Consider the following 22,669-nt stretch of genomic DNA (forward strand, 5'->3'; position numbering starts at 1 on the left):
TAAAGGTTTGATATGAATTACTGAAAGACGTACAGCAGATATAAAAAGTGTACACACCCCGTTAAAATGATTTTTTTTTTTTTTTTACATCAGAAAAACTTATGAGACCATGATAAGTAATTTAAAAACTTTTCCCACCTTTAATGTGACCTGTACAATTCAATTGAAAAACAAATAAATCTGTTGGGGGGGGGGGGGGACATAAAAAATAAAAAACGTACCATAAGCTGGTTGTGCAAGTGTGCGCACCCTTAAACTAATACTTTGTTGAAGCACCTTTTGATTTAATTACAGCATTCGGTCTTTTTGGGTCGGAGTCTATCAGCCTGCCACATCTAGACTTGGCAGTATTTGCCCACTCTTCCTTGTAAAAGCGCTGCAAATCTGTCAGATTGCGAAGGCGTGTCTTGTGCGCAGCCCTCTTCAGGTCACCGTACAGATTTTCAATTGGATTTAGGTCTGGGCTCTGGCTGGGCCGTTCCTAAACTGTTTTGGAAAGTTTCATTGCCATGCTGAAAGATGAAATTCCTCTTCATCTTCAGCTTCCTAGCAGACACCTGAAGGTTTTGGGCCAAAATGGACTGGTGTTTAGAACTGTTCACAATTCCCTCCACCTTGACTAAAGCCCCTGTTCCAGCTGAAGAAAAACAACCCCACAGCATGATGCTGCCACCACCATGCTTCACCGTGGGGATGGTGTTCTTTTGGTGTTGCATGTTTGGCGCAAAAACCTTTTGGAACTGTGGCCAAAAAGTTCAACCTTGGTTTCATCAGACCAGAACACATTTTCCCACATGCTTTTGGGAGAGTTGATGTATTTTTTTGCAAAATTTAGCCAGGCCTGGATGTTTTTCTTTGACCCTACATCATAGTCCAGACATATGGAGAATACGGGAGATTGTTATCACATGTAATACACAACCAGTACTTGGCAGAAATCCCTGCAGCTCCTTCAGTGTTGCTGTAGGCCTCTCGGCAGCCTCCCTGACCAGTTTTCATCTTGTCTTTTCATCAATTTTGGAGGGATGTCCAGTTCTCAGTAATGTCACTGTTGTCCCATAGTTTCTCCACTTCTTGACTGTCTTCACTGTGCTCCATGGTATATCTAATGCCGTGGAAATGTTTTTGTCCCCTTCTCCTGACTGACACCTTTCAACAATGAGATCCCTTTGATGCTTTGTAAGCTCTCTGTGAACCCTGGCTTTTGCTGGAGGAGGCAACTGAGGAAATGTCTGAACTTAATTTGGGGTTAATCAGAGTCATTTTAATTGATGGCCGATGTGAATCCAGAAAGACTGAATGCTGTAATTAAATCAAAAGGTGCTTCAACAAAGTATTAGTTTAAGGGTGTGCACACTTATGCAACCAGCTTAGTGTACATTTTTTATGTTTTTCCCCCTAACAGATTTGTTTGTTTTTCAGTTGAATTGTACAGGTTATAGGTCACATCAAAAGGTGGGAAAAGTTTTGAAATTATTTATCGTGGTTTAATTTTTTTTACATCAGAAAAATCTATAATTTTAACGGGGCGTGTAGACTTGTGTGTGTGTGTGTGTGTGTGTGTGTGTGTGTGTGTGTATATATATATATATAAACAAACACATACACAGTGGTGCTATATACACAGTGGTGCTTGAAAGTTTGTAAACCCTTTAAAATTTTCTATATTTCTGCATAAATATGACCTAAAACATCATCAGATTTTCACACAAGTCCGAAAAGTAGATAAAGAGAACCCAGTTAAACAAATGAGACAAAAATATTATACTTGGTCATTTATTTATTGAGGAAAATGATCCAATATTACATATCTGTGAGTGGCAAAAGTATGTGAACCCTCTAGGATTAGCAGTTAATTTGAAGGTGAAATTAGAGTCAATCAATGGGATGACAATCAGGTGTGAGTGGGCACCCTGTTTTATTTAAAGAACAGGGATCTATCAAAGTCTGATCTTCACAACACATGTTTATGGAAGTGTATCATGGCACGAACAAAGGAGATTTCTGAGGACCTCAGAAAAAGCGTTGTTGATGCTCATCAGGCTGGAAAAGGTTACAAAACCATCTCTAAAGAGTTGTTGATGCTCATCAGGCTGGAAAAGGTTACAAAACCATCTCTAAAGAGTTTGGACTCCACCAATCCACAGTCAGAGAGATTGTGTACAAATGGAGGAAGTTCAAGACCATTGTTACCCTCCCCAGGAGTGGTCGACCAACAAAGATCACTCCAAGAGCAAGGCGTGTAATAGTCGGCGAGGTCACAAAGGACCCCAGGGTAACTTCTAAGCAACTGAAGGCCTCTCGTACATTGGCTAATGTTCATGAGTCCACCATCAGGAGAACACTGAACAACAATGGTGTTCATGGCAGGGTTGCAAGGAGAAAGCCACTGCTCTCCAAAAAGAACATTGCTACTCGTCTGCAGTTTGCTAAAGATCACGTGGACAAGCCAGAAGGCTATTGGAAAAATGTTTTGTGGACGGATGAGACCAAAATAGAACTTTTCGGTTTAAATGAGAAGCATTATGTTTGGAGAAAGGAAAACACTGCATTCCAGCATAAGACCCTTATCCCATCTGTGAAACATGGTGGTGGTAGTATCATGGTTTGGGCCTGTTTTGCTGCATCTGGGCCAGGACGGCTTGCCATCATTGATGGAACAATGAATTCTGAATTATACCAGCGAATTCTAAAGGAAAATGTCAGGACATCTGTCCATGAACTGAATCTCAAGACAAGGTGGGTCATGCAGCAAGACAACGACCCCAAGTACACAAGTCGTTCTACCAAAGGATGGTTAAAGAAGAATAAAAGTTAATGTTTTGGAATGGCCAAGTCAAAGTCCTGACCTTAATCCAATGGAAATGTTGTGGAAGGACCTGAAGTGAGCAGTTCATGTGAGGAAACCCACCAACATCCCAGAGTTGAAGCTGTTCTGTACGGAGGAATGGGCTAAAATTCCTCCAAGCCGGTGTGCAGGACTGATCAACAGTTACCGCAAACGTTTAGTTGCAGTTATTGCTGCACAAGGGGGCCACACCACATACTGAAAGCAAAGGTTCACATACTTTTGCCACTCACAGATATGTAATATTGGATCATTTTCCTCAATAAATAAATGACCGAGTATAATATTTTTGTCTCATTTGTTTAACTGGGTTCTCTTTATCTACTTTTAGGACTTGGGTGAAAATCTGTTGTTGTTTTAGGTCATATTTATGCAGAAATATAGAAAATTCTAAAGGGTTCACAAACTTTCAAGCACCACTGTGTGTACGTGTGTGCACTGTGTGTACACACACAAAAGTTTGTTACAATTTCATATGGTTTTCCTGAAAATGTGCATGACATATCAAAGGCTTTCAAACCTCTACTTCAGTAGTTTTTGTTCTCATGGGTTAGTTTCATATCTCCTTGAGATATTACCCATGTTTTAAAGGATCCATTTTGAACATTCATTCATCCTCGGATATTACTTACTGTGAAGAGCGTGGAACCACCATCTCCGAGAGGGTTTCATACGACTTCTCCCAGTCCGTAAAACCTGTTCTGTGTGAGTGAACGTTTACAATATTAGAACGTTCAGATCCGCTGCATAGAACATTTCAATTTTGGTGTCTTTAGCAATATCAAGACTGTCTCGATCTAGAATGACTAAATACTAAGTCGTCTTTTTTTTTTTTTGACTGAAAAGTAACATGGATAAAAACATTAACATACTTCCATGTCAGTACCTCAATGCCTGAGAAGCCACGCCTGGTTTGTGTTCTTTCATTTCGAAATAAAATATTACATGATGTTCAAAATGGTTTTTGGCTTTAATATAATATTTACAATATTCACAAGAACCTCTCTAATTTCTCATGCGCCTTTTAGTTCACCATTTCAGATTCATTTTCAACAAACTTTCATTTCAGTGATAAAATTAAGAAATTATCCTGGCAAGGAACACTCACAATGCTAAACTGATTGGAATACTCTTGGACATAGCAAGGAAGACTATTCTCAATTTCTGGATCTCTAAGGACACCCCTGCACTGGACAATTGGGATACGGAAGTACTAAGGGCCCGTTTACACGAGGACGCTGTCGGGTAAAAACGACTAAATATTTTATCGGAAGTGCCTTTCGTCTACACGGGGACGGCGTTTCCGAGGCTGAAAAACGGAAAAAATTGAAAACGCCTTCCAGAGTGGATAAGTTAAAAACAGCCCCCGTTGCATATCCGTCTAAACTACCCAATACGCGAAACTCTGCTCGGATCTGCTCACGTCGGGTACGCGTTTACGTCATACGTATGTCATATACTGTACATGCCAGCCCGGGAAGTAAGAAAGTAAGTAAAAAAGTAAGAGCATGTCTGATTACATCGATCCAACGGACCTTCAAGCTGCTCTGGCAGCTTTAATAAACGTCCAGGACTCCTTCGAACATCTATACCGAATCTGCACATATACCGTTAATGAACAGAAGCGGGTATAGTATGCTCTTACTTTCTTACTTACCATAGCCAGAGTAGTCAAAGTTTTCGCGGCGCAGATGTGCAGATCAGACAAGACGGAAGACGTTGCGGATGCGTGCAGACATAGCGGAGGTCTTTCACAGCACCACCTAGCCGCCTGGCATGCACATCCAATTGAATTCCACACATTTATGCGTCACCGTATAGACGCAGATTTCCTCCTTGAAAACGGTCGTGTAGACGCGGAAAAAAGTGAGAACGAAAACGGACTTTTGCGTTTTTGTTTCAGACCGTCCCCGTGTAAAGTGGGCCTAAGAGTACTTCCGCTGGAAAAACTGACTTACACCCTTCATGACAACGTCGAGGGTTTTACCAAGACATGGCAACCAGTTTTGGACACAGTGGACCCTGCTGGACTGAACTTTGTCTTACCCAATTACGAACATGGGACCTGACTACAGCATGTCTGAGTAATTTAGATGTAATTACGTCAGCCTGGTGGTGTGTGCGTGTTGTCTTGTCTTGATTAGATTTTTTTTGGTCTGTCTTATGCCATGTACACACGTAGCCGGGTATTTTTAAAACCGAACATTTTCCCCCCCCTCCGTTTATAAAAATGTTTTATCCACACCACCTCGTCTTCGAAAAAAATCCCTTCCACACATAACCGAACATCTGCGTTTTCAATCACATTCATAAGCATTCCAAACCTGTAGATGGCTATTTCCCCAAATCCTACCCCCTAATCACATCGCCTGTGCTCTTGGAGCAGTAGTTGGGCTTCTAAAATTAAACATGTAAATAGCACCTGCACAATAATTAACACTTTCAAGGCACTACTCCGATCCATTACTCTTTAGCTAGCTGCACACTACGCCGATTTTCAGCGTACCGAGCCAACTGAAGTCGCGAGTCAGGCGTAAAGACTAGTTTTCGATGGTACCGACTCATCTCACAGCCGATTCGAAAAACTAATCGGGAGCCAGACTGATCGGCGAGAGTCGCTAGCAATAGCCAATCATATCTTTCGCATATAACACGTGACATCATTAAACAATTTCTAGTGCGAGAAATGCGTGTTGGTAGCACCTAATGCAGGTATATACTGTAATTCCATAGACTGAAGCTTTATCCATAGACACAGTGGGCTGGAAAGCCACTCTGCTCAAGTTGTGTGGCTGAATTCCAAATCGCTTTAAGTCCCCTATATAAGTGCACTATTTAAGGTTGGGAATAATAGCTCATGCAGCCTAGATAGTGCGCTACATATTCCATGTTGTGTCATTTGTAATTCAGCCTGTAGCATCTTCAAGTGTTGGATTTAACAGTAACTATATCCAATAGCCAATCACAAAGCTATTAAGTTGTCACGTGTCGCTTCAATCGCGACTGCACTCGTCAACAGTCGGGGGATATGTGCGTGCCCTGTCGGGAGTCGGCTCTGAAATGGGTCGGTTCGGTACCGCGTGGATCGCCGTGGTGTGCGGCTAGCTTAAGTCCATACTTAATCTGGCTTCTGCAGTAAACAAAGGTCGCATGTTTGACGTCAGGGCAGATTTGTTGTCATTTTTTTGGCGCAGATTGTGACGTTCTAAAACGCAAAACTCCGGTTATCTCTGTCTACACGAAAAGGCATACACGGAGTTTTCAAAAATCTTCACTTTGCCCGGAGTTTTTTTAAATATTCGTTTTTGATGTGTTTTCATGTGGATGACAGGCCAAAACAGAGAAAAATATCTTCGATTTAGCAGATACCCGGCTACGTGTGGACGGGGTCTTACTCTTCTTTAGTATTATGTATGTATAGGGAGAGCCCTGATGTGTTTTTTTTCTCTTTTGTTAAATATGTTCAGTTTGGAGGGGGATGACGACAAAAAAAATCAAGTGGTTCTATGCATAGCTTGGACTGAAGTATGTGTATTGACTGTTAGAACCCCAATAAAAAGAAGTAATTAATAAATAAATAAATGAAGCGAGTTTAAAAATAAAAAAAAAAAAAAGAAATTTTCCTGGATGTCTATCAGCAATTACTGTATAACTAGTATCAAGAAGGACAAATTAAAAATTAGCATTACAGCCTAATGTACAGAGTCATCTTTTACTTTTCTAGTGCGTTTACTTATTTGCATATGTTGTTTTTTATTTATGTATTTATTTATTTTAGTGCTGTCAAAAATGTCGCGTTATTAACGCGTTAACTTGACTCAATTTTAACGGCGATAATTTTTTTATCGCGAGATTAACGCTCTGTGACATGATGTAGGTTTTTCATAAGCTTTTGAAACTGCCAGGAACTTGGAACAGAGACTTTGCTTAGAAAACCGATAGCAGCTAGACTGTAATGCCACGCCCCGCACAGCCAGAGTCCTCTGCCCTCCTCCCAAAGAACCAGCGCGGGCGGGGCGCGATAGTAGAGATGGGATTTATGGCTCTTTGATGGGATCCGCATCTTTGTGATCCGTTCTTTGAAAAGAGCCGTTCAAAAGACTGGCTCATTTGGCTCTTTTTAAATATTTATTCAGTTTTAAGAAGACAGCGTCTAAAGAAGCCAGATCCCTCTGCACTGTAAACTCAATGCTATCCCAGAAATCCTTCCTGTAATATGCAAATTTGGCCGCCTCTGATTGGACAGCGCGACGCATCAACAGGCAGAAAGTGTAAAAGTACAAAATGTGTTAAGTGAGCTGAAACAGTAAAGATCAGATTCAATGCAATATTTATCAACGAACAATGGAGATTAAAAAAAAAAAAAAAGATGGATAATTCAACAGTAGATCATTTCACTCATGGTTCTCTTGCTAGCCCCGCACCGGTGCTCAGCTTAGGTTTCACTTTGCAGTGGCTGTGTGAAGACGTGTTATGCTTTGCAATAAAAAAAAAAAAAACATTGGTACAAAGCAAGCCCATTCACTTTTTTATGCTGATAAGAGAATTACAATGTTTTTTTATGTGACAAAAATGTGCGATTAAATTGCGATTAATTGCGAGTTAACTATGACTGTCGCGACATTAATCACGATTAAATATTTTAATCGCTTGACAGCACTAATTTATTTATATATATATATATATATATATATATATATATATATATATATATATATGCTGAGCTGATGACCCCTTCAACATTTCACGACATGTAAAATGTATGTGACAAATAAAAGCATTTGACTTGACTTGACGTGCTTTTTAAAAGTAGCAAGGTAACGAAAAGGTGACATCCTGGCTGAAAAATCAGCAGGATTTTCCAGGTGATGCAATTTAAGAATATATATATATATAAAAAATATTTTTGGGGCCTTTTTCCTTTTTTCACCTTTATTATTGGATAGGACAGTGTAGAGACAGGAAATGAGCGGGAGAGAGAGACGGGGAGGGATCGGGAAATGACTTCGGGCCGGAATCAAACCCAGGTCCCCGGATTTATGGTATGGCGCCTTATCCACCTGAGCCACGACGCCCCCAACAATTTAAGAATAATTTAACCACCCAAAATTTATTTTAGGGTAAAATTATAAAGTATACAACCCAGCCTGCACAATATTCAACTCGTACTTCCAGGCGACGTGTTTGAGCCAAGATGTATTGCACCAGGCTCTTGGTCACATCCGTACTCGTGAATATTTGATCGATTATGTGTCATAAAACAAGTAGAAACAATCAGAAAGGCCTTTTTTTTTTGGGTACAGAGTCAAGAAAAATGATATATAAAAAGCGCTTCCGAATTTTCACATTTTAATTTTGAAAAACAAACAAAACGCAACTTACACAGTTGCATCAGTCATTTTAATAAACTAAAATCCACTGATGAAAAACGTATGATTCTCCCTGTGTCCGAAATCACTCGCCACTCACTGTATAGTGGACTATATAGTGAGTTCGCCATTTTGTAGTGCTGTCCGAATGTATAGTGAGAATTATTACACCCTATACAGTATAGTGCACTCATAGTATCCCACAATGCATCGTGAAAAGTAGTGTACAACCGACGGTCACTAACCAAGCAATACATCCCATCATGCATTGCGGTCGCGCTGAAAGAAAAGCTGTTTCATAAAAACCGTTATGTATTTTAGATTGAGTATAGCAGTAGTTTGTTTTTTGTTTTTTTTCCCCCCTTCTGACAACGTGCACGAGACAAATTTATAAGTTGTGGTGTGAAAATGGCAATAATATTGTCGTGTCTTGGGGGTGAACGGATGGAGGAAGAAACACATTATAAACGGACATTCGAGTACAATTAAAAATAGTAAGAGAATAGAAAATACGCTAAAACAGAATAAGACATAAAATGCAAGAATAAAAGTTATAGTTCAGAGCAAGGAATTAAATCAATCAAAAAATTTGATTTAATAAAAGGCAGCAGCAAAGAAGAACGAAAGGATTCAGCCTCGATTTAAAAGAACTGAAAGACGCAACCGACACACAGTACTTTGTATTGATTAATGCAGGAAATACGCTCAGTATAATATGGATTTATCACCAAAACACATGCGTGTATTTTATTTTGAAAACCCACCAGCCGACTGATCTGGCACGTTTTAATTGTGCGACAGTAATGACGTAAATAACGGCGTAGCGGAGTAGTGTCCGAAAGTGTCCCCCCCCCCCCCCCCATTTTACCAATGAGCTCACTATATAGTCCTCTATATAGTAATTCCCTATATAGTGAGTAGGGAGTAGTGAACGAGTGAGTGATTTCAGACACAGCTTTGGTCTTGGTGCTTAAAGGAGAACTGAAAGCAATTTTTAAAAAAATCAAAATTCTGTTTCTCATTTTATTAAATATCGGAATGCATTTTTGATCGCTATTTTGTCGCTGCTATAGCAAGTTATGAGTGTTTGAAATATGCTCTGTAATATATCAGTCCATATGTCAAAGCGATGGCTGTAAACGAGATTCGTTGAGACCTGTGCGAGACATCGTAGGACGGAAGTAAAACGTACAGCGGAAATCAAAGCGACCGACATCTGCCGACGTTGTCAAAAGACGTGCGCGCTCTCTTTCGAACGCTGACGTGATCAAGCCGGAAGAAGTTTTGTTTTGATAGCAATCAGGAAAGTTTGAAAAAAAAAAAAGTAGGCAGTAATCGTCATTTAAACTCGTTTTTGTGCAATATTTCGTTTGGAAAACAGTTTTCAAAAATGGCGGCACTGACACCTGGCTGACACTTCACGTTTCGAAGTCTCGCACCAGTCTCGTGAAGATCGCGCGGATAAGCGACGCCTGCCGTGGACCAAACGAACTAAATTCAACACGGCTAAAAACCGAATAGGCCGATAAGTATAATATTTAATTGCAGTTAGTTCCCATTACGAGTCACGATATAAGGTTACTAAAACCGAAAACGTAACTGAATAACACGTTAATTAAGAAATAAAGCAAGTTTAAAAACGACTTCAGTTCTCCTTTAAGAAATGGTGTCTAACTCCTATAATACACTTCAAACATATCAAATGCAACACTGAGAAACGGCTGCAAGCAACTACGGTCAACTCATGTGTTCCATTAGCTGCGAGTGTGATTATCTGTGACATAACACTTATCAGCATCACCGATTCTCGAGGCGTGTTGTATCTCCTGCACCGTCAGGTTCAGCTCAGCGTGGTGATTTCATCAACTTATTACTGCTTGCTATTGATGAGATTTGCTTTCCTTCTGACTCGTTATGTCTCTCAGTATCCATGGATACTGTTCCACATGAAATCTATTCAAATCAGAATCTGCTCCATGTCTTTTAAACACCAGCGTTTACGATACAATATTGCTTAGTAAAAGACACCAAACACTGATTTACAAGCCATAAAACTTACTTTGGAACGACGACAAGCAGAGTTATAAGATATTCCGAGTCCAGGACGAAATCCTCTTTCTTCACAAGGTCAGCTAGACTTCTGGTCAGAAGACTCCCCCTAGTGAATACAAAACGTTCATCAGATCAGGGATGAAAAGTGGGAAATACACCTCCTCGGCTCCATCAGAGACACGCCTCACGTGTTTGTATGGATTATCCGTATTCATGAACTACAAAGTCTGAGATACGACACAAAATGGTACATTACTGCGCAGCTTACGGCTGCAATAACAATTTAACTGACAGTAGTCGATCATTTCATTCTTTTCCGAGAAGTAAAAGACTTCAGGAGGGAAGAAATTATTACATTTACCAAACAAACAAACAACCAACGCAAATTTGTTTGTAGTTGCGTGCGCTGTAGCAGTGAAACCTTCGTCTTGCTGAGCCAGTTAAATTTGTATTTCTTTTAGATTTGGATGACAAGAAGTAAAAGAAAAGATTTCAAGCTGTCTATCTACTTCGATAAACGCGTCTTCGGTACATTTTAGCGAGGAGGATTTTACTAACACCGAACGCAAAGTAAGGAGATTAAAACCTGACGCTCAACACAAGATTACAAGAGAAAGGTCACTTCCCGCAAAGCTCGAGGAAATCCACAGACATACACTACCGTTCAAAAGTTTGGCGTCACCCAGACAATTTTGTGTTTTCCATGAAAAGTCACACTTTTATTTCCCACCATAAGTTGTAAAATGAATAGAAAATATAGTCAAGACATTTTTCTGGCCATTTTGAGCATTTAATCGACCCCACAAATGTGATGCTCCAGAAACTCAATCTGCTCAAAGGAAGGTCAGTTTTATGGAGCACTTGCATGTGACGTCACAGCCGATCCAGATTGTGACAGACGCCATCTTGTCGGTCAAACGCCATATTCCGCCTTCTACTTCTGGTTCTACTTCTGCTTTTACTTCTACCTTTTCTTCTGGAAAACCCTACTATATACAATTCTACTACAACGGCTGCGGCTACAAGCTCTCCCTACCTGTGCACGTTTTTTATGTTTTTCATGTGTATTTTTGCGTGTTGTTCGTCTGTACCGGACTTCAATATCCACTACAACCGTATGGACTTACTGGACATTGGTTTCCAGCAGAAAATGACGGTTTGTAGCGATTTCCATCGCATGCACAACATTCCGGACGAGAAAAAAAAAAAACATTCCGAACGAGATAGCGAGACCAGCGGGATCTCCGTGGATGGTTATCGGAAGCAAAGTGAAGGAGGCGGCGCCGGGAGCGGAAGCAAAAGCGAGGCTGCAGAGCCGGCCTGTTGACTAAGCTCAGAAAACAGCTACTCAAATCTCCACTGCTAAGCCTCTATCTCTCCAACGCCAGATCCAGGTAAACAACACGGACGATTTGGAATTACCTTATTCTATTCTATAATCGGCTGGTCAGTGCTATACTCAATACTTAAGTGACTTACCCATCCAATGAGGATTCTTGTTTACAAGATGCCACATCTGAGTCGCTGACAAATCCTGAATTTCTGTAAAGATAACTGTCCAGAGATTTATAAGCACGTAGTGCTTCACCACTGAACAGCGAGGGAAAGTTAATGAGGTAATTATACACGTCCGGGTATTCCGCTGGCAGTTCAAAATCCGGTCGTGAAAACTCCGTCCGGTAAGCCATAAGGGTCACTAATCTGTAGATCGTTTATTTTAGACGTATATCTAGTTATCTGTTCATTAGAAAAATGAGCCGTGTAGTCCGTCGGTTGAAATTGATCCATTCTGTACACGAGTGCAGCAGTATTCAGCGTTGTTTTTGACCGACAAGATGGCGGTTGTGTACTTTCCGGTCACGTGACTGCAAGATCTCTATAGCTTCTCTAAAGAGCTAAACTGTTTTCAGCTGTGCTAACATGATTGTACAAGGCTTTTCTAATCATCCATTAGCCTTCTGAGGCAATGAGCAAACACATTGTACCATTAGAACACTGGAGTGAGAGTTGCTGGAAATGGGCCTCTATACACCTATGGAGATATTGCACCAAAAACCAGACATTTGCAGCTAGAATAGTCATTTACCACATTAGCAATGTATAGAGTGGATTTCTGATTAGTTTAAAGTGATCTTCATTGAAAAGAACAGTGCTTTTCTTTCAAAAATAAGGACATTTCAAAGTGACCCCAAACTTTTGAACGGTAGTCTAAGTGCTTGTACAGCCTTTGGGTAAAGCTCAGAATAATGTGTCAGGGAGACAGCTTACTTTGTAGCTAGAAATTTGTATGAATTAACAAGAAAGTGCTAATAAACCTAGTAAGCTACTGGGTAAGTAATAAGTTAGCTAGCCAGTTAACGTTAATGCTAGTTCAAGCGGACTCTCTCGCCGCGCCGTAAACGACTTGCACCTGCACAGGATTAAGGCACAATCAGCGCGCCGATATAAAAACTATGAAAACGCACTTACTTTGCGAAGTATTGAGTTGCATCGCTGATACATTACCAAGCCTTATTTCCTTGGTTGGTTTCCTGATCCTTGATTTCCTGTTTTTCGCCTTTGATTCTGCCGAGTCTACGAAAGCCTGTTTGTGCCTCGCTCGACCTATTGCCTGTTTCACCATTTTACGATTCTGCCTGCCGTTCTGGATTGTTTATGCTTTCACTTGTATTAATAAACACACCTTCTGCACTTATATGCTTTCAAGATCGTCCTTAGCGAATATTCCGCAGCCATGTGGATTTGTGTTTACCCATTTCGGATCGCGTGATCTTGAGTCCAACGTGGTGTATTAAATTTTTTTTTTAAAAAGCGTTATAATTAGCGAGATTCCACACACTTGCAACTTTTAAAAAAAATTACACTTGTAATCATTTTTCTCAGCTGAATCTTGTTATTAAAGGAAACGCGTGTTCAAAAATGTGTTCATTCATTTCACGCAAAAATCTCACTTTTTACGTTTCTATGTTGACATGGGCTGCATTTTGCTGTTCAGTAACAGCGTTGAGGTTTTTTATGCATTGAATTAGCAAATATAAGAAAGTGAAAAAAAAAATTATATACATGTCCGATCGTCCGAGACAACTAAAGTCTGTGCAAGGGTGAGTAAAACTTTAATGGTAATCATCCGATCGGATGATAAAAGTTAGTGCTGGCAACCTAAGCAACAGGCACACAGGCGCTAAGAGGGCAGGGAACCAGTCTAAAGTAGCTCGTCTCGTTTCACGGCAAATGCATCAAGTTTGATTCATCAACACGACAATACACAAAAGTACAAAAAAAAAATGAGGAAATCATTCAAATTTCCTTGTTTTTGGTTATAATTCGTCCAAGTATGCGTGTGTTCGAGTGTACTGGAAAAGCTTGACTCAGAGGGGTCCACGTAATGATATAATTATACCGATTGGCTCAGGGCGACGAGGGTCAAGGACATAGTGTGCCAGCAGCACGGTTGAAGCGGGCAGGTGTCAAACTTGGAACTTTTATATCATCACGATTGGTGTTAATAATAAACAATAATCACTGAATAATGTTCCTTACCTCTAACCAGTATATTAAATAATTACGATTTTTTTTTCATTGTTTTTAATGGTTTCATAAATTTCGTAATGATAGTTTTATTTTCTCAATATTTATCAACATACCGCCATTGTGGCACGGGAGCCTGTGATTGGTGGACAGCCGACAAAGGGTGTCTCCCACTGGTTGTAAATCGTGACATAAAAATCGTAAACACACACGGGACCCGCTGATTGGCTGTTCACGTACTGAAGCCAAGCGGATATGTCCAGCGTCTGCTGCTGTTGTCCGAAGAAAACTACAGCTACAGCTTGACTACCGGATTACTTGGACAATCTTAGTCAGAAAGAAGCGCAAGATAGATATACATGGAAATTAGAGTTTATTAGGGGTTCTGATCCGTGCAAAATTCCTCAAAATGACTGGAGTGACGGTGCAGATTTGTGGCCTAGCATCAGCATTAGCTACATGTTGGAATATATTTTCGTTTTCCTGAAAAGTCCCGACACGAAAGAATAGTTTAAAAAAAAAAAAAACACTACAGAAGCAAGAAAACCTCCTTTGTGTAAAGACTTTTTCCCCGACATCAGCTTTTGGGAACAGAATGTTGCGAAACTTAAAGCATTTACTCTCAAAGGACTCTGACCTGAACTGTGGGCTGGATGGTATCCCCACCCCTCCATGTCTCATCAACCCCAAGGACATGAAGTTACACAGCTATCTGCACTCTATCATTTATATAGTGATGCTTATTATTGTTAAAACAATATCTGAAGTGTTATTTGTAAAATAGTAAAATATCTTGCTCTAGACTTTCAAACAATATTGTAAGATTTTATTTTAATTGTATCTAATAGTGGATGGAACAATAATTACGAACACTAGCAGATCGGCACATTTCAGTTGTAGCTGTAGTCATATAGTAACTATAATCACCTTTGTAATAATAATTTTAAGAAATGTTAATGTTCAGTTCCCTTTTCATTTATTCTCGATTCAAAGGCACAGCTGAGTCACACGGGGTGATCAGTGTGTAACTGACAATAACAATTTTATCCAAAATAGTTTTTCCTGCCGGGGCGGCACGGTGGTGTAGTGGTTAGCGCTGTCGCCTCATAGCAAGAAGGTCTGGGTTCAAGCCCCGTGGCCGGCGAGGGCCTTTCTGTGTGGAGTTTGCATGTTCTCCCCGTGTCCGCGTGGGTTTCCTCCGGGTGCTCCGGTTTCCCCCACAGTCCAAAGACATGCAGGTTAGGTTAACTGGTGACTCTAAATTGACTGTAGGTGTGAATGTGAGTGTGAATGGTTGTCTGTGTCTATGTGTCAGCCCTGTGATGACCTGGCGACTTGTCCAGGGTGTACCCCGCCTTTCGCCCGTAGTCAGCTGGGATAGGCTCCAGCTTGCCTGCGACCCTGTAGAACAGGATAAAGCGGCTAGAGATAATGAGATGAGATGAGTTTTTCCTGCCTTAGTCGATTTATTTCCATTTCACATGCGTGCAGCTGTTGTAAAGTTCAGTGTGTTTGTGTAGAACTCTCTCGAACTGTAGGTTCATTTCTACACTCTGGTTTTGCACAGGACTGGGTTCCTTTGATAACAGAAACAAAGCTCCAGCATTATTATTATTATTATTATTATTATAATACTCGTTCAAAACTCTCCAAAGCTTTTAATAAACCCTGAATTATTAATTCCTCTGCTACTAGAACTTCTTTCTTTCTGAATGTGTGTGCATAGATTGGTGTTATGGTTTTGTGGCTTTATGATAATTATGCTGCTTCGCCTATTAAAAAAAAAAAACTGCATTCTGTCCTTTCCATAATAAAATAAAGCTCTGGGCAAGTGGAATTGTTTTTTGGGTGAGCATGTTTCGGGTGCTGCTCGCCTATTGGGCAAGTAAGGCTGGGAGATTTTTTCGAGGACTGTAGATGGATAGATTTATTATTATTATTATTATTATTATTATTGACTACTACTTTAGGATCTTCAAAGTGCATATTCTGGAGCAATTTTGTTTTTTTATATGAAAGCATGTCCCTTTACACACTCATCCAGAAGGGTAATTTTGCACAAGGCCATCTGTCTACAGCAGAAAAAAATAAAATAAAACACGTCTGGAAAAATCCCAAGGGAGTCTGGTGCCAGATTCGTGACGTTACCTGCGGAAGCGCCAGCAGGCTGCGAGAGCTTTGCACGGTTTCAGTGCACAGCCTGTGTAGCCCAAGCGCTCCCATTTCTCTCTCATTGTCCGGTCTTTTGGAAAACGATGAGTACTAATCCCATCAAGATTGGTGTTGCTACACCCTCTTACGATACATCTGTTAACCATTTTAATAATTACGCGATAACGTTGAAGAAATTTGCAGAAAACCACCAGGTCGTTTTCTCATAAACAAACCAGCGCTGACGTAGGATTCAGAGGGAGGCGTCCCGCACGCGACGTCACGAAAATCAATGTTTCCCGGGAAATCCAAATGCCAAGTTTTTTCAGAGGCGGACCAATTCGCCTCAAATGGCTTGATTTCAACTGAATTTCTCTGGTATTGCGCAAGGGAAAAAAATTGCACAAAATGCAGAATGTGACAGATATTTGACCAAAATTTAAAATAAAATAGGAGAATTATATTGATCTTGCTCCTGAATTTACCCATGATATGCACTTTAAAGTGTATGTAATGCCTTAAAATGAATATCATTAGTAACGACCAAAATGAATTAATAAAGCAGGGGAAAAAAATTTATATAAAATAATTTATTTTATTATCAAGCACAAAATTAATCGATAAATCGCGGCATCCGGATCCCGGAAAAAGGCAGCCTTGCCTCAGGGCTAATCTCGCATGACATCCCATGTAGAACCCCTGTTATTTGGGTCATTTCAGTTCATCTGACTCCGTGCTTGTTTACTCACTGAAATTGGATATTGTTGATGGAATCTTACAAAAATAATAATGGGAAAGCGCCGAGTTGTGTTTGGATGTTCAAATCCATATACAACAGGACATTCAGTTCATGAATTTCCAAGAAAAAAAAAAAAGACTAATCTAAATCGACAGTGGGTGAGGTTTGTGCAAACGAAGCGGGCAGATTGTGTGTCACCTACTAATAATAAATCTGATTCATCAAGTGTTCATCACCACCAGAACGACCACATGGGAATTACTGGAGCAAAAAAGAAACCCATTTATTGAATAAAATCACATTTGAGCTGACGTTTGGACAGTTCGTCGATTCCCCCTATTATCACACACTCACGAAGTGCACCAGACGCAGGATTACGAGCAACATTTATACGCTCGCGACATCCGATTTTAATCACATCTGATGCACTTGAACAGGAAGAAAAAATGATCATGAATTATTAACTGAAACGTGTTAAATGCTCTCAGATTGCAATATTGCAAGACTCGATTTGTTAGTTTTGTTCATGAAAACATGATGAAAGGTAACCACCGTGTTCTGCACATCTCTCTCTCTCCATCTATCGACCTAACTCTCCATCTCACACACGCTACAGAGGAAGACTGTTGTGAACTGGCATCTGTTTCTCGTCTTGGGGGCTTGAAAATATAATCATTTACTCCGGAATATCTTTGATAATCATCTGCTCCTTCGTCCGACATATAAGAATCCCAATCACTATCAGAATTCTTTCCAAAACGTGATTCCATATCGAGACTGGTCTAACTACTGCTGCGCACGGGAACGAATCGATACCTGGATTGTTAGACGTGTGACGTCACGCACCTCTTCGGGATCTTCCGGTTCAGTCTCGGCAGATTCCGTGAAAAGCGGCTGATTTTATTGATTTTCCATTAATTTAAGGCCTTTTGGATCAGCTATGGTTTGAAAACATATGGTCAATCAACATAAATGATTGTTCTTTGTACAACCCCGATTCCAAAAAAGTTAGGACAAAGTACAAATTGTAAATAAAAACGGAATGCAATGATGTGGAAGTTTCAAAATTCCATATTTTATTCAGAATAGAACATAGATGACATATCAAATGTTTAAACTGAGAAAATGTATCATTTAAAGAGAAAAATTAGGTGATTTTAAATTTCATGACAACAACACATCTCAAAAAAGTTGGGACAAGGCCATGTTTACCACTGTGAGACATCCCCTTTTCTCTTTACAACAGTCTGTAAACGTCTGGGGACTGAGGAGACAAGTTGCTCAAGTTTAGGGAGAGGAATGTTAACCCATTCTTGTCTAATGTAGGATTCTAGTTGCTCAACTGTCTTAGGTCTTTTTTATCGTATCTTCCGTTTTATGATGCGCCAAATGTTTTCTATGGGTGAAAGATCTGGACTGCAGGCTGGCCAGTTCAGTACCCGGACCCTTCTTCTACGCAGCCATGATGCTGTAATTGATGCAGTATGTGGTTTGGCATTGTCATGTTGGAAAACGCAAGGTCTTCCCTGAAAGAGACGTCGTCTGGATGGGAGCATATGTTGCTCTAGAACCTGGATATACCTTTCAGCATTGATGGTGTCTTTCCAGATGTGTAAGCTGCCCATGCCACACGCACTAATGCAACCCCATACCATCAGAGATGCAGGCTTCTGAATGGAGCGCTGATAACAACTTGGGTCGTCCTTCTCCTCTTTAGTCCGAATGACACGGCGTCCCTGATTTCCATAAAAAGCTTCAAATTTTGATTCGTCTGACCACAGAACAGTTTTCCCACTTTGCCACAGTCCATTTTAAATGAGCCTTGGCCCAGAGAAGACGTCTGCGCTTCTGGATCATGTTTAGATACGGCTTCTTCTTTGAACTATAGAGTTTTAGCTGGCAACGGTGGATGGCACGGTGAATTGTGTTCACAGATAATGTTCTCTGGAAATATTCCTGAGCCCATTTTGTGATTTCCAATACAGAAGCATGCCTGTATGTGATGCAGTGGCGTCTAAGGGCCCGAAGATCACGGGCACCCAGTATGGTTTTCCGGCCTTGACCCTTACGCACAGAGATTCTTCCAGATTCTCTGAATCTTTTGATGATATTATGCACTGTAGATGATATGTTCAAACTCTTTGCAATTTTACACTGTCGAACTCCTTTCTGATATTGCTCCACTATTTGTCGGCGCAGAATTAGGGGGATTGGTGATCCTCTTCCCATCTTTACTTCTGAGAGCCGCTGCCACTCCAAGATACTCTTTTTATACCCAGTCATGTTAATGACCTATTGCCAATTGACCTAATGAGTTGCAATTTGGTCCTCCAGCTGTTCCTTTTTTGTACCTTTAACTTTTCCAGCCTCTTATTGCCCCGTCCCAACTTTTTTGAGATGTGTTGCTGTCATGAAATTTCAAATGAGCGAATATTTGGCATGAAATTTCAAAATGTCTCACTTTCGACATTTGATATGTTGTCTATGTTCTATTGTGAATACAATATCAGTTTTTGAAATTTGTAAATTATTGCATTCTGTTTTTATTTATAATTTGTACTTTGTCCCAACTTTTTTGGAATTGGGGTTGTACTGGCTAATGTTCGGAGTAGGATTCGGTATTCGGTTTCGGATTCGGCCAAATCTTAAGCAGTGGATTCGGTATTCGGCAGAACCTTAAAAATCAGGATTCGGTACATCCCTAGTTTCTCGTCTTGAGGGCTTGAAAATATAACCATTTACTCCGGAATATATTGATTTTCCATTAATTTAAGGCCTTTTGGATCAGCTATGGTTTGAAAACATATGGTCAATCAACATAAATGATTGTTGCTTTGTACAAGGAAAAAAAAAATAATAAAGTGTGGTTTAGGGACATTAAATTCACTTTAATTTGGTAACAGCGTTGTACGTTCAAAGTGACCTCATCATTCAATATCGTTGGGAACAAAGAAAACGGAATGAGAACGCACTTTTCTTCTTCCCGTTATCTTTCGGAAATTTGACTTGTGGAATTTTCCAAATATTTCAGAACAGTGAATGTGTTCAAACGGTTGAGTGAACGCTGTGGGAAGAAAACGTACGGTACATTTTTCAATCGCCTATAACCAAAGCCTAAGATGTTAAATGGTTTCATACATTAATGCTGCATATGTACTCTAGATAAAGCTTAATAAAAAAAAGTTATGTACATCGGTTGTTTACCCATTTTTAAATGTCTTTTCTCTTTGCTTTAAAGGGGACATATACAGTACATTTAGGTATCTGGAGTGTCTACCAGCTCACAAACTCTGAAATAAAAGACATTCCAGTCAGATCCTTTTGAGCTGTCTATTTCAGAAAACATGAGCTTCAACGAGCCGTTCAGATTCGGTTCCTCTTTCTATTGCTGGGTTTCAGTCACGTGACTTTTCTTAGCGGTTTGAAGTGAAATAGCTGGTGGTCTAAAACGGCTGCCGTAGTGCAAACAACTAGCTATCAGAGTACGCTCGTAATCTAGAAGCCACTGCTGGCTTTAGATATATTCAGAAGATTGCTGTGTGCAATGGAATCGACCCCGACAGTCTGGGAAAGAAGGATTTGTCATACGATCTCAAAAACGACCCTTCAGTCGAGTTCCCCGACATCTCCAACTATCTGGTGTTGCAGACGTCCTTCTACACCGCAAAACAGATGAGAGTATGGAGGCTTACAACTTCTTTTTTGTACACGGCTGGGTAAAGGACCTCGAGATCAAGTCGCTGCCAAATGAATCCTGGATTGTTCTTGCCCGTGTAAGAATGCTGGGGTTTTTTCCAAGCTTTTCGTTCGCGTCTTTACAACAAAGCACTGCAAGCTGAAGTGTAAACAAACACTTGGTTTGATTCTGACTTGTCTTGGCTCTTATCTCTCAGCTAAATCATTCACAAAGATCATCAGAAACCCCTTTAAAGACCTGGATCTTAGTTAAACAAGACGGAGAAGACGTGATCACGGCGCATTGTAACTGTACGGCTGGGGAAGAATTTTGTCGCGACCTTCATGCATATGGACTTTGTGAGGAGGAAACAAAGAAACAGCTGGAGAATCAGCTTTAGCGCTTCGTGGCTAAAAAAAGTAGCGTAAAATAACGACACATAGCAAGAAAAGTCCTTGGAAAACACTAAGGCCAGAGCTGAGAAGGAAATACGGTATAAACCTTTCACCAAGTGATCACTGCAAACTCGAGCATGCTTCAACTCGCCTCCCTTCGATTTCACTGAAAAGCCACCTTTCTCGACAGCTTTTTGTGAAATTAGTTTTTTATTAGTTCACGAGGAACCCTGAAGAAACTTTTATCAGTTTCATGATTTGATCGATTCGAACAACCTAAAACAAAACAACGCAAGCGTAAGGCGTTTCTCATGCGAGCGAGCAATGCACCTTCTCCGTACAAACGCTTTGTCAACTCAGCTTTGTTAGACCACCAGCTAAAGATTTAAATAACTAATGAGGCGGCTCTGACGTCATGTAAAACCCAGGAATATCATGAGGGGAGCTCATTAGAATGATCCCGCCCCCTCGTCCGAGTATCTCCACTCACGATTTGAGAACTGCTTTTGTGAATAAACAGTCATGAGGAAACCTGATTGGCTGGTGGAAGATGAGGGTGGGGTGAGCAGTGGTTTATTAATCATTGAAAGGAACAAGGACTCAAATCAGCCATTTTGAGCAGCGTTGTTTAGACAGGGTGAGAAGGGAGCTGTGGTGTCTTATCCTTGTAGTATTTTGACCAAAGCACATCACAGACATTTCATAAAGACCTCAGGGAACTGTGTCAACTTGTGGAAAAGGGGTACATGATGTCACCTTTATCAGTGGGATCCAAACGACACCTAATCATTGCATCACCTAAAAGCTTTATGTTACACAATGCCCGCGATAAACATTTGTGATATTACAACAGCAGTGTTCTCCACTACCTGAAGTTATAGCTCGGCGGTAGTATTGAGCGGCCGTCGCCGAGGGATTCGTGAGGGGGTGTCCCCCCCTTGCATCAGAAAATTTTTAAATAAGAAACCCCTCAGATGCCGTTTCCTGGCGTCTAAGTTGCATGTTATTTATTTCGCAAGTAGCTGCTTTTGTGCAAAATCTTCTGACACTGGGAGCCGACTTTACATTTATTTTGTCACTCCGTTACTGAAATTTTTATTGAATAGAATATCTTTGTTTTTAGTTGAATTCTACACAAAATTACCTTTCATTTGATGTGCAGCATGTGTCTTTTCTTTCCACCGTACTCCTCTCGGAGGTCAGAGGCAATCGGAGCCACTTAACTGAGGCCCTGTCCACACGGCAACGGATTCAGGTGAATCTGATAAAATCGTTTATCGTTTCGGCCTGGCGTCCACACGGCACCGGCGTTTTGGGGCACCCAAAACGAAATCTTTTGAGAACGGGTTCCAGAGTGGAAAAATCTGGCAACGGTGCCGTTGCAAAGTCGTCTGGATGAGTAGAACGGATTTGTTTACGATGACATCACAACCACATGACTGTCAGTGCTTCACGCCGGGTAGAAGTGGAACGAACTCGATGCGAGTTGTCAACAAATCCTATAACTTGGTTCATGAAACGCGCTTACAAAATATTTTCACTGTGAATATTTATTGTGTAATGGTGCAAAGTGAGAGAGAGAGAGAGAGAGTGAGAGAATAGCCCTTAGGGCAGAGTCTTTAGTCCAAACACTGCGGAAGCAGTACCAAACCGCGCACCGCCCGTGCGCTTTCCAAAAACAAAAACAATCCCGCCAGCAAAAATAGGAAAAAAAAAAAGGAGCGATCTCACCTCTTCAGATGTTGGTTTAAGTCCGACAATACATTCCTCAAAAAGGGCGTAGAAGAACAAAGTAATCCATCAACGTGTAGCATTCAATTTATTCCAGACCATTAAAGAATTCTGGAGGATATCAGAATGTTGGCGTACCGGCTTCCATCTACCCCCATTCATTCCTCTTTCCGCGTCTTT

The 22,669-nt window shown here is 40.6% G+C and overlaps 1 protein-coding gene across 1 annotated transcript in view; it reads right to left on the bottom strand.

Annotated features, from left to right (window-relative positions):
• Positions 1–22,669, bottom strand: part of atp6v1c1b (ATPase H+ transporting V1 subunit C1b) — a 49,930-nt gene that overhangs the window by 10,926 nt on the left and 16,335 nt on the right. The window contains exons 7-8 of the mRNA XM_060904752.1: positions 10,277–10,375; positions 3,481–3,549 (exon numbers count right to left, since the gene is read on the bottom strand). Of these exons, the coding sequence (XP_060760735.1) occupies positions 3,481–3,549; positions 10,277–10,375 (168 nt within the window). The remainder of the gene's footprint in view (positions 1–3,480; positions 3,550–10,276; positions 10,376–22,669) is intronic.

Source organism: Neoarius graeffei, chromosome 22 (assembly GCF_027579695.1).
Source record: "Neoarius graeffei isolate fNeoGra1 chromosome 22, fNeoGra1.pri, whole genome shotgun sequence".
NCBI classification, from domain to species: domain Eukaryota; kingdom Metazoa; phylum Chordata; class Actinopteri; order Siluriformes; family Ariidae; genus Neoarius; species Neoarius graeffei.